General features: G+C 41.7%; 1 protein-coding gene across 1 annotated transcript; it reads right to left on the bottom strand.

Annotated features, from left to right (window-relative positions):
• Positions 1–12,015, bottom strand: igsf5a (immunoglobulin superfamily, member 5a; the record flags this gene model as incomplete). The annotated part of the gene is made up of 9 exons (XM_079237928.1): positions 1–84; positions 1,797–1,861; positions 1,999–2,090; positions 2,215–2,239; positions 2,374–2,493; positions 3,842–4,153; positions 4,924–5,241; positions 6,711–6,792; positions 12,001–12,015. 9 exons carry the CDS (start codon positions 12,013–12,015, stop codon positions 1–3), a joined length of 1,113 nt encoding a protein of 370 aa, XP_079094054.1.
• Between the last annotated feature and the right edge of the window lie 1,775 nt (positions 12,016–13,790).

The raw sequence follows: 13,790 nt of genomic DNA, 5'->3' as shown, positions 1-13,790 counted from the left end.
TTACACAATGGTGACATGTCTGTGTTTCCTGACGCCTGGTTCGGCACTGTAGACATTTCCTGCCTGGTTAGTGTTCCCGGCCACCTAATAAATCAAAAGCAACACACATTTGACTTTAGTAATGCATCTAATTTGCCACCCAAAGATAGCAAAGACTTGCAGTTAAAACTGTGCAGATTCATATATCTTTTTCCTCCTTGCGATTTCAAATCAAAGTTTATCGAACTCATAAACTGTAAAACTGTATTGCTCCACTTGAAAGGCAATCACTTTTGGAATTACTAAGCTGTAATTGTGGATTTGAATAATGTAGTGATTTGTTTATGAGGTACCTCATTCATCACTGAAATTAGTTGAATCAAGCAATGAATTATCCATATGTACTGTACTGTGCCATGGCTGATGAATGCCACTTAAAATGATTAGCATCTTTATAGTTAAAGATAATAAATGCACATGGCTGGTAATTTATTCATTTATAAGAGCCATGTTAAGCTATATAGATCTCCACCTCTCACACAGCATAGAGGACGGATCACTTTTGAGTGTTTCTCCGAAAACTCTATTTATTGAGAATAATGTATGCAGTGTGGGGCAGTGTAGGCAACATTGTAGATTATTTTTTTCACTTCTCATGTGAAATATCTCAAAAATCCCCTCACAATGTCTGTCTCAGTTGTGTTTGTTCAATGTTAGCATGCTAACACACTACTAAAGTAAGATGTTGAACATGGGAATTATGATTTCTGCTAAAAGTTGTCATATTAGAATGCTGACTTTAGCATTTAGCTCAAAGCATTGAGAGACACATCCCAAATGATGCCAATTTAGGTAATGAGTGAAAATGACTAGGGCAGGGAAGGGGATTAAAACCTGTATTTCAGTTTTCAAAATTCCTTACAATAATCATGAACAAATATATTGATGCTCCACATCAAATTAAACAAGAGAACCTGGGCTACAATAATTAGTCAGCCATTTCAATACAACTCAAACACCAACTAAAATAATTATTAAAATAAAATAGTTATAATTTTGTCACGAGTCAGCCCACTCTGCATGTCGCTGAGTCAGCAAATTTTGAAGTTTTTTGGAGAAAATAGCAAATAAAAGAAAAAATGCATTTCCCTCAGTAAATCCCCACTATTACAAGTTTATTGAACACCATAAGTCATATACAAGTAAAATATAAGGTTTGCTACATGAAAAAATTCAAATGTCACAGATGCGCGAAAATATGCGCAAATGTGCGCAAATGGAGATTTTGGAAACCTCGCCTGAATTCTCTTTGTACTTCACCTCTCTGACTTTGTTCTGCTTCACTTTTTCAAGTGAAAACATTGCAGAGACACTGTTCACATATTGTGCTATGATTTGGGAGAGATTCAGGCTTAGTGAAGCATCATTTCAAGGAGATAAACAGTGCTTTTTTTATAGGCGGACCTGAAACTTCTATTTTTTCTGTGTTTCAATCTTTATTTACTCTTCGCCAGCAACATACATACTAATATTTACACATCTGACCAAAAGCTCACAGGGGTTGCCTTTATTATAACACCAGAATTATTCAAATAGCCCTTGTGGTTACAGAGATACACCCTTTTTATGCTATTTCGAGCTAAATCCTAAAAAAATGCCATAGAGCTTAACGGGTTAATCTAATTTAAACCTTAATGTATTGATGGTATAACTTTACCACCAATGGCCAACTAAGAGTTGGAATTAGCAATTAGCACAAAAAAAGACCTAACAGGGTCCATTGTACACCATTTTCTACTGCCACTGAACAAAGTTACCTCATGAACTCCGGAGGTGCTTGCCTGAGAAAAGCCGCTGTCAGTGAGTTTGCTGGGAGCGACACCTGTGAACGGAGACGAGAGAGCTGTGACTTTATTGTGCCACATACCAGATACCGGCTGCATGGTAGCAGATGGTGATCGAGTGCCCATTTGTTAAAGATTGTCATTTGAAGCTTATGCGTGTATGAACATGTCTCACTTGTTTGATCCTCTGCTGCGTATCCTGCGTTCTCTTGACCCTGTCTCTGTCCAGCCGCATTGCCACCGCTCATCTGGCTCTGCGTCCTCGCTCTGCCACAAACAAACAGAGGGTTTTGCGTGGAAACATGTAGAAGCACATGCTGTTACGTCGGGTAAAGAAAGGTTGAATGAATAAGTATTGACACAAAATTGATCATATCTGGTGGACTCCTACCTCATTTCATCCTGGTAGTTGGGTTCTGGGGAGGATTTTAAGGTAGCAAATTAGTACAGAACTTTTTGCTGAGGACTACATGTGAGTGGTTTGATTTTGCATTTGTGAATTTGGACATACGACACGGTGTACGTTAGACTGATGTAATGAGAGCCTTACGCTTTTCTGCCTTGCGCTTGCAGCAGAAGATGATTCCGATGATGAGCAAAACCAGCAGAGCGAAGCCTCCGATGGACACGACCACCGCTATCAGCACGGTCCAGTCAGCAGGCTTGGGAACTGTTGCAGAGAAGACAACCGCCGTTCAGGGGACACTCCAAGACTTAAGAGCCGCCAACCATGGCCAACATGCAGGTTGCAGCTAGTCAGAAATGACTATTGACTCGTCAGCCTGCCTCTCAATGTTATCCATGTTATCAGTGTGCAGAAACCGTACACTCGGGGGTTGTTGCTGTTCATGGAATTTTTATACAGCTTGTGTTGAATGTTTTTTATTTGCATTTAATTCAACTAAAATAATTGCTTCATCAGATTATTCTTCAGTAAAAGGGGCCATATGTTCAGGAGTGGAGAGGGTCTATTTGTGGATTTTATTTCAAGACCACAACTGCGTTAATTCCACTAAACTGCCGTTGCATTGTCTGATTTACGAGTTTCCACCAATACTGTGTTTCCAATACAAAGCCTTTTGATTATTTCGTCAGGACCTTTGTCATGGTACACTTATAGAAACAAAGGTTGCATACAGCACATGGCAACAAAAGAGGTGAATGAGGAGAAGAAAGAAATGGCATGCTCCCCATCTTATTGTAAGTGTGTCATGCAGCGTGGGACTGGTCTTGGTCCTGATCGGTCTCAACCCCTTAGGTCTTGGTCTTGTCTCGGTCTCAGGTATACTATGGTCTTGGTCCTGATCGGTCTCAACCCCTTAGGTCTTGCTCTTGTCTCGGTCTCAGGTATACTATGGTCTTGGTCCTGATCGGTCTCAACCCCTTAGGTCTTGGTCTTGGCACCATGGACGACCACGCCTCTGGAACCATCTCTCTGACCACCTTAGGGCAACTCAGACACTGAACTCTTTTAAGACTGGCCTAAAAACCTTTTTATTCAGGAAGGCATTTTTTACCTTGTGTTCGTTCATTGTCAGCTATTTATTTGTCTTTTTTTAAACTTTTTTTATTAGGGGTTGCTTTAACCATGTTTTAACTGTTATTTTACTATATATATTGGCTCTCTGGCACTCTGAGTGAAGAAAAGTGCGTTTAAAAATGAAATTTATTATTATTATTATTGTCTCGATCTCAGGTACACTATGGTCTTGGTCCTGACTCGGTCTCGCTTTGAGTGGTATAGTCTGGAGCCATGCTGGCTGTGTGGCTTTGGATGTTTAATGCTAATTAGCAAATATGAACATGCTACGCTAACATGGTAAACATCAGCATGAGACAATTGTTATTGTGAGCATGTTAAATGGATCTCAAACTAAGCTGTGCCCAAATGCTGCCCCACTCTGCCCTCATGGTGTAGCAGTAGACCTGGTCTTCCTGAACCTTTTCACATCCTACATTTGCGTTTAATGGGAAACTAACTAAGCAGCTGAGAAGAAAGTTGTGGAAGAACTTCTTACCAACCACCAGGAAGACAGAGCTGGATATCGGGCTTGTGAGCGACAGCACAGTCGCCCGACACTCCACCGTGGTGTTGCTGACGGCCTGGAACCTCAGGACGCTGGTGGAGTTGAAGGCCACGCTGGTGGAGTTGAAGGCCTCGCCGTCGGCCACGCTGGTGGTGTTGTACAGGCTGCTGTTCACAGCTCGGCCGTTTCGGGTCCAGCTGACGGTGGCGGTGGGGAACCAGCCGGATGTCACACACTGGAACTCCACCTGCTGGTCCTGCTCCACCGTCACGTTTCCCCCCTTGATGTTGACCGTACCGCTCTCTGGAATAAAGACAGGGACAGAGGAGGTTGAATGATGACCGTGGTCGTTGAGTGATGAGAACATGTGAAAGCAGTGCAGAGGGACACACACATGCACTAACATGCACTAAAAAGCCCGCGCAGTCGGCCCAACTATATCATTAAGTTTGAGCCCTGGGGGACCTTTTTATTTGAGGTCACAAGGTACAAATCAAGAAAAAAACATGGTATAAATCCAAAGAAAAAAACATGTTAGGTATCAAATTAAACTTAAAAATCAGGGCTACAATAATATATAATCCCCATGCACAACCTCTAAACACAACTCAAACAAAAAATAGGATTAGGGGTTAGGGTGAGGGTCTAAAGGGCTGCAGCAGATAGACCCTCATATTACAGCACACACACAGAGGGAGAGTGACTTCATTCTCTACTCAGGTAGACATTACTCCACCCGATGTCTTTACATTAACATTGTTTGCTGAGTTTAATGAATCTGAATCTCATCCCTTGATAGAAAAGCAAACCAACGTGCTAACCTGGCAGGGTGGGCTTGGTAGCTTCGGGTAAAGGTTTTGCAACATGCGAGGAGACTGTCTGAAATCATTGAGGTCCTAATCAGCTGCATGAGATAGAGCTCCGTCACTTAAATAATCAATATCCATTCACAGCTAGATTGGAGCCCAGATGTTTACACAGAGACCACATTGAGGTCAGAGGTCAAAGTACAGTACCAAACCGAGCCCAAAGTCACTGAACAACAAATAAGCGCTGCCTGATGACGCCCCTACCTTGCACGTAAAGCTGTGCCGTCTTCGGCTTGTAAATCCCGAGCACCGTGCAGACGACCGGGCCGGCATCAGCACTGCGGTTGACGTTATGGATGGTGAACTCCACACAATGCTTGTCACCACTGGAGCAGAACCCGGCGGAGAAATGGTCTGAGGACGTGGTTATGTTACCGGTGATGGGGAAATTGAGGACCAGCAACCCTCCGACTGTCCAGGTCATGACCTGAAAGCCTCCTATCACTGTGGCGTTGAATCGCGCATCAGAGCCCTGAAGCACTGTTGAATTCAGCGGCTCGAGCTGGAACTGTCCCGACACCGCTGGAGAGGAAAGAGACGACATGGCAGGCAGCAATGAGACGGAGTTTAGAGCTGTGGATGTTGTTGCTATGGCACAGGACTCTTCATGGGCATCTTGCCCTCTTTTTGTATGAAGGAACTACTAAAAGACGTGATTTGGGTTTAAATGATAGACTGAAAAAGCATATTAATGTATAGACTCTGATTTTTCTGAAGACTCAACTATCTTTATTTGTAACGAAAGAAAATCCCGAACTTAATTTACCTGAGATGTTTGCCTGAAGATGTTTACCAAAGTAATTATTATTTTAGATTTGAATTATTTTTTCTATTATTATTATTTCTACTGTACTATTCATATTTAACATTTATAGTATATGATTAATATAATTCATCATATATAATATAAATAAATAAATACTATATAATATTATACATTTTAAATATAATAATACATTTTATAATAATATATAGTGATAATAATAGTAAATAAAATATAGAAAATGAAGAAGAAAAAAAACATTTGTGAAGCCCAAGTTGTAGTCCACTACAGGTTCATGTGTGATTGCAGCACATTGCAGTTTTTCACATATCACTGCAAAGTAAAGCAACATAATGAGTTACGTCTGCAAAGGAATGCAAAGTGAAACACAACAAGTCTGGCAACACTGGCTGAGCTTTCCTCTTGACTCTGGACAAAGAGAATGTTATGAGGCACACGTCGCTCTTTGTTCAAGTCCGACATGTTTGAGTTTGCTCAAGGTGTGTGAACACTAGAGGTCGTGGATTTTGTTTTGTTGGTTCTCGACAAGACTGAAACTCAAACACGGCATCGACCTGGACTGATCCTTCACGTGTCGAGCGTCAAAGCTGAGGCATGTTTCCTTGGAAGTGTTCTTGCTGTCTTTGCATCCCTCAGAGGAAGCAGAAGGAACGCAAAACAGTTTACATTTTGACGAGGACTGATTAGACCTGCGACAGCTTGGTTTGGTTCAGCTTTCTTTTCCCCTCAAGGCTCCACCGAGGGTAATAATTCATCTCTATTAGGAGCACCTAGAAAACCTGCGGCGCCTGCTCTTGTGTTCAGAAAGTGTTTCTCTGACTAGTCCCTGCATGATGAAGAGCTTCGCAAAGGTTCAAGACGGACAAAACTTTTTCAGGTTACGTACAATAGCACTGCTGAAGTCACACTTGTAGTTGTTGGTTTAGTTAATTCTCTTTGGATTAGGAGTGGATATAAGTGATTAAAGCAATGTAATTTCCCCGCAGGGATCATTTAAATTTAATCTAGTCCTCCTGTAAGGCCATTTATCTCACTGCTCTGCTGTTACTAAGGGCTGTTAAATAAGGAATAAGGAACAATATGTGGGAAATGACGCAAAAGTAAGTATTTGGCTGACACATTGCAAGAATCTAGAAATAAATATTCCTCTGAATTCTGTCCAGGTTTTGACAAACCGTATAGTCCTATTTGAAAGGTGAATGCTGACCTCCAGTTGCACACAGTAATAATCCGATGCAGAGGAGGCCGGGCCTTGATTTCCACGGAACAGTCATGCCAGTGTTGTTGTCCTGAAAAGACGGAAGAGACACAGCTGTGAGAACGCTCAGTCCGTTGTCCTCTGACAATGTTCAGAGAGGTGGTAGCTCTGCAAACAGAAATCACACACGTATGTGCACATGTTTTGGTTTGAATGATCTCAAATGAGAGCTGGAGGACAATCTGAAGTGGGCGGTTAACGTCTGTGAAAGTGACAGCAGAAGACTGTATTATGATGAATTTCCAAGAACAGACGTCAAAAGAAGTAGAAAACTCTTTGGCGGGGAGTTAAACCGGAAATAAATGACACAAGAACAAAAAAGGAGCCTTGAGAAAAGTTTCGATGACGTCCTCAGTTAGCCGCTTAGCTTGACTTTAGCATGGAGGGAGAGTCGTTCCCTTTTCTACATAATATGTAATGTGACCTAAAGATTGCGTTTGTTTGCAAGAAATCTACAAGCTTGTTTCCTAATCCTGTTCTTTCACGAAGAGAACTGGTCCGAGGTTTCTACGTCATTTCATAGTTCATTCGCACAAAATGAATACATCGCAAAAAATGATGTGATCCATGCTGTCGTCACGCCTTCATAGCGTTTGAACACTCACCAGCGTTGACTCTCACTAATGGTCCCCGTGGATAAAAATCCTTGCCTTCGTGACCAAATATTGCTCAAAAGCAACCACATCTTCCGTTTGAACAAACTTACTGCATGAGAGCTGTGTGGGACTGGATCAGAGCTTCATTTCCTGAAACAGCAGGTGAGCAGCAGGGCTCCACCTGAGCCTGTAAACGACTCCCACAGGGAGCAAGGTCCAGGTCCGGCCGCTGAAACTCAGACCCTTATCACCTTGGGTCTACCTGTCAGTGAGTAATAAAGCATGTGGCTGTGGGTGTGAGGCTGACGTTTCCACCTGCTGAAAGAAAAGACATTGGTGGCTGAGTCTTATCACAAGATTACTTTCAAGGCGCATTCTTTGTGAGTCAGACGGCTTATGTCTGTGTTTATTGCCTGATACTCTCGGTGAAATATAATATTTATAAGACATCTTATGTAAATATGTTTTATTCATGTCCATGTCTATCCATAATTTAAATTCTTACCCCATTCCATCTGGTGTAATTCTTCTAAAAAATGGATCATCAGTCCACTCCAGTTGGGCTGTTGTTGAGTACACAGACAGAAGGGGGAAACTAAATTAAGACAAATGTGAAATTAAGGACAAGGGAAAAGAGCAGAAAAACATTCTTTGACCGAATACATTTTCTTCACAGATTTTATTGAGGAACTCTCATTACCAGCTTGTTTCTGCCTGGCGACACAATCACTGTAAGACGCTTCAGAAGGAGTTTTGGAGAATTCACTTGACCTGTAGAGGAGCTTATAGTCCTTCAGCAGCATGGGAGCAAATCCCCACTAAACCAAACTGCCCGTCACTGTGTGCTTTGAAGCGCACTTTTAAATGCAGCACAAGAACATTTTACTGCTCACACTTGAGTCGCAGGATGTTTATTTGCCGTGGTGTTTTACTTCTGGTAAATACATTTCTGGTGAACGGGAGTCGTGTTCTGACACTTAAGCTTCTCCAGAAAAAAAGGAGATAAGCCCCCGTCCTAGCTCCCCAGACTCAAATCAGGCTTATTTATAGCCTCACTTTTTAAAGACATAATCACTATAATGAGGGGAAAAGACAGCACGCGTCTTTCAGTGACCTGACCTTTGACCTCCCAGAGGACAGAAAATAAAAAAGAAGGTAACCTTTAGTGTTTCTAAACTTGTTTTTTGGAGACCCACTTTAAAAAAATGACAAACCATCAATGCTCCTGACCATTTCTACTGCCATTCCTGCATCACCTTATAATATCTTGAATAGGTAAACCAGCCATTTAGAAGTATTTGGGTGGAGTTAATGTTATGCTAGCCTTTCATGTTAGAGTCAAAGTTATAATAGGCGACTATTACGAGAACAATATGGACATTCAGGCTCCATCATGTGGCTCAAAGGTGCAGTACACATATAAATGCTCAATAAATGATGAGAGGAATTCTACTCATTTATTTGGCAAACCCAAATAAAATTTCCTTCGACCCACCTGTGGGTCCCGACCCAGACTTTGGGAAAGGGAAACCTATTCAAACTTTTCCAGCAAACCTGCATTTCCCCTAGTATCTTAATTTCTCATGAATCCAGCAGTTATCGAGAATGTGATGATTACATCTTTGTGTTGGTTGTAATCACATTAAATGCAATGTTTTACTCATTACCGATACGTTTTATACTGTCTTTATAGAACGAACAACCAAACTGGAGCACATTTTGTGGCAAAATAAATATGAAACTATTCCCAATTTGAAACTTGACATGATTGTAATATACTTGTACCAGTTGGCCAATCTACTGTAGATTATTTTCAATCATGGGGAAAAGAGGGACTTTAAAAAAAAAAATATCACCACCAAAATTGTCTTTTCTCCGACATCATTGTTTTAATCATTGGATCAGAAACACACGGGATCTATCTCCGGGTCATGCTGTGGCCCTGCAGCAGGTCTGATGAAGGGAGTGTGTGTGTGAACCAGAGTTCACACTCGTCCTGTGGACCTGTGACACATTCTGATGAGTGTCAGTGGGATGGCTGCGGCAAGCTCATTGCCACCAAGGTCATCCCCACCAAGGTCATCAGGACAACACAGGCTGAACCACCCTCTGCAGAAGATACTGACTGAGTTTCTCTTTTTTACCACCAGAGGTCGCTGTAGGATCACTTTTACTTCTACAAAATGTGTTTTAGTTATGCAGAAATGTTTATATGCAGGCGTTTTATATGCATTTGGATTTGATCACATCTGTTTCTCCACGAATAATTGAGGCATAAAAAACATATTGTGCTGAAAAACAAAATCAAATGGACAATTATAAAATACATTTTTACAAATGTTTTCAACGCGACACAAATTGTGATTTACTTGCACAGTAATAGGATGAATGACTCTGTTCATGTTTCCAACAACAAATGTGATGACTTTTATGATTCAGTTGCCATATTTTGTTATGTGGAAGTCTGTGTGCATGAAGACCGAGGAAGTAAAATGCACTAATAAAGCATGCACATAATGTATGCCGTTGTGGAATAAGCATTCAGATCACCCACTTGAATAAAAGAAGTAATACCACACAATGATCTATTGTCATCATCAATATCATTTACATGTAAGCAGTACTTTAATGTAATATTTGGTTAATTTAATCTATGACAATGCGCCATCATTTATGAACTGACCTCATGCTTTGTGTGTCACATCTTAATCTGCAAAGTCTCAATAGCTGTGATATAAATGTAGAAGGAGTAAAATGTACAATTTGTCCCAATGAAAGGTGAAGGAGAGTACTAGTACTTTAAGATTGTTCTCAAGTAGTACTTGAATGAATGTACCTTGTTCCTCTCCAGCACTGACTGCGTGTTTGAATTGGGCTGGCAGTGAAAATGGATGTATCGTGTTTTTCTTGCAGTAAATTGCAGATTTTAAATATGTAGCAGATAAAATGACTGAACCGCCATGCGTAATCACATTGTGACGATGCTAATACACATCATATTTCAAGTTGTTTTCCTCTCTGTTTTCCAGTGTGAAACATGAAGAAAAATATCAAAAACTGTCCAGGAACTACTTGTCGGCCTAAAGCCTTTCAACAGTGGAACCGCCTCCTGATAGCAGAGCTCCTCTGATCCAGCAGAGAGGATCCACGCGATCCCCCCTATATACCACTCTGTTTATATAGGCTCCTTTGGCCCACAGCCGTGGTTTTATGAGGGAAGCAGCGTCGTATGAGCGGGAATGTCTCCAGACACAGCTGGTATTGTATAGGCAGAAGCGAGCAGACAACCATGAAAAACAGGAAGTAGATAGTGGGGGAGGGTCAGCAGCCCCTCCGATCCCCTGCACACGGCCGGCCATGGAAGTGATTCAGAGGGCCTCTTCTGCCACCCGAGCCGCTGTGTCAGAACTCATCAGTCATAACTCATCGTCTTTGTCTCTGGGCCTTTGACTTCACGGCCATCCCATTGTTTCATTTCATTGTTTGCAAACACAGATTAGTTCCATTCAATTGCCACCTTACGTGAGAGAAGAAGATATGAGCCCACAATGGAGTGCTTTCTATACATCAAACGGCCCTCCTTCAGAGCGAGCGTTGCTTGCCTTTGTGGGACTTGTTTTTGTTGTGTCAGTTGTTGGCTAATCAATGGTTAAAGCCGACTAAGGTTTATTGTTACTGAGCTTATTAGGCAGCGTTGCCACTGGGACCAGCCTCCACCCTCTCACATGTAAATGACTGCGTTAACGGCAGGTCATGGGCACTCCCCTCTTTACACTGCAGCACTTTGTTGGCTGCTGGGTGGACAACTATATGACTCATTTTGTCACATTATTTATTTATATTATGATTTATATATAGATAGAGAGAAAGAGAGAGACACGTCTCTGATCACATGTCCTCCTTGTGAGGTGCTACATAAAACAACAAAGATATAGTGGAGTGAAGTCTACCTGAGCAGAGAATGAAGTCATCCTCCCCCTGTGTGTGTTGTAATCTGAACTTCTCTGAGCTTTGTTTACATAGCCTGGCCACACGTGCCTTGAAGTGCATGTTTGTGCACGTGACCGCGTCCCACGCTGCACTGCTCTTATACGGCGGTTACAGTTGATAACGACGCCGTGGTAAACATTGTTAGCTTTTTTAGCCTTTTGCTGTAGTTTGCACTATTAGCGCGCTGAGCGCCGCAAGCTCGGCCATGTTGAGAACCGTTGAGAGGCAATCGAAATGCTCCCAATTTTGTATATAGCATCTTTACGGAAAAAAAAGGCAAATTCTGCAAGTTTAGGAACTTTATAATATGAATGATTAAATATCTAATTAAGACCACAAAAAAATCATGGAGATCACTACTGCGCTACTCTATAGCGTCAAGCTATAACGTGTGTCCGTCATGCTTGTGTTGGTTCCTAATGTGAACTCTAGTGGTTCTGGAGCCCCTCTCACACATACTAGTGTAATCTGGCTTTACACGCTGCTCCATATGGGAAGGCTGCATTTGCTGCATGGGAGAAATCCACTTAGCGAGAGAGAGAGAGAGAGAGAGAGAGAGAGAGAGAGAGAGAGAGAGAGAGAGAGAGAGAGAGAGAGAGAGAGAAAGTCTCCTTACATCCAGCTGATCTATTCATGGTCATATCTGTGCTTACCTGCCTGCAGCACATGCTGCACCTGACCAATGGTGGTGTGTTTGTGGTTTGTGCAAAACACAGCTGCCCAGCCACACCTGTTCCTGGTCTACAAGACTTCACCAGCAGCTACTGACCATTTGCAAATATGTGCGTGTGTGAGTGTGTGCGTGTGTGTGGAAGAGAGAGAGTGAAGAAGATAAATGAAGTTGCCCTCAGTCAAAGAGGCTTTGCATGAGGTCACCTTTACCTCATCCTGTCACACTCCCTTGAGGATTATGGCAAGGTCTCTGTTCCAGTAACCTCTGAGACAACTCTGTGTTCCATTCATTCTTTTATTAGGCCAAACATGTGCATTATGACTTCCCTCTGTGAGTCAAAAGAAGAAGAAGAAAATGAGCAGTTGTCGGAGTCGCAGTCGTCCCCACAGTGTTCTTACGACTCCCGAGTTGAAAAGGAGGGAAAGGACAGCAACAGGCAGCAGCTGTGAGGGAAGGGCTGCCCCGCACTCAGCACAACAAGAGTATTGTTATCTAAGACCAACCTAACTCCTCCCTCCACCCCTCCACCATGCATATACAGTATCTTGACAGACTCCCGCAGCGTGCTGCAGGACATTCTTTTGCAATGTGCTGATTTTCAAGTTCTGCAAAGCCAGTTGTACGAGACAGAGTGGAAAAAAGTCAAAGTTCAGTGGTGGAACTTCCATGATAAAATGATATGGACAGGTTTTAGCTAGTTTGAAGCCATAGATAACACACTTATCTTAGCAACCTTGTTGTACCTTGATACTCCATTTTGAATTTTGCCTGCCATAAGAGAAAATCTGATTAAACGGTAAAGCCGACTTCATGTTGTTCTGTTGATCACTTCTACTTATGATGCAGACATTTTCTTCCCCAGTATTTTTTTTTAGCTCCTTGTGTCACATTTTCTTCTATGTATTTCTTTATTTTACCAAATTAGAGAATTTCTGTTTCATGTACTACACAATCAGTGGTGGAAGACATAAAGTACAAATACCACAATGTAAATAATAAAGAGAGAAAATCCATAACTATAGTAAAAGTCCTGCATTCAACATTGAACTTGTGTAAATGCACAGAGGTATGAGCAGAATGCACAGCATCACAAGTAAAATAATGACAGTGCTATTATATTATTATATATAATATATTATTATATCAGAATGACTGCTACCTTCATTTGTATGAAGCATTGTTTATGCTTTACTATTGTGTCATCTATAACATTGTAGCTTATCACAGGGTTTGTACATACAAACACACTTACTGTATGAAACAACTAGTATAGCTGTTGTATTAATATAGTATAAAGCACAATATTGCCGTCTCGCCGCAGAAGCGTAGTGCCCCCCCTTTGGTTCCAACTAAGGTAAACACTTTTAGCGTTGTTAGCGTTGTTAGCGGTGTTAGCGGTGTTAGCTGTTTGAGCCGTTGATGTTGTTTGCACTGTTAGCGCGCTTGGTAATGTTGTTGTTTGCATTGTTAGCTATGTGAGCGCCATTAGCTTATAGTCGGCGGTTCAACTGCCGCCATGTTGAGAGCTGTATGGAGGCAATATAAATGCTCTGAAGTCCGTATTGACCATCTTTAAGTTATTGTCCTTAGTTACATTCCACAGCTGTATATATAAAATGTTCATTCCCTGCTCATGAGATGAAGGGATAAAGCAATAAAAAAACTGAGATATTGACGTATGTTCTCCCCAGCGGGAGGATGCGTAACTATAATACAGAGTTTCTACATGTTTAAGTATAAGTGTTCTGTCTTGTGACTTGGAGCAGCACA

Source organism: Taurulus bubalis (genome assembly GCF_910589615.1).
Source record: "Taurulus bubalis genome assembly, chromosome: 2".
NCBI classification, from domain to species: Eukaryota; Metazoa; Chordata; class Actinopteri; order Perciformes; family Cottidae; genus Taurulus; species Taurulus bubalis.
The sequence above is the reverse complement of the archived record's forward strand: the minus strand, read 5'-3'. Positions and strand labels throughout refer to the sequence as shown.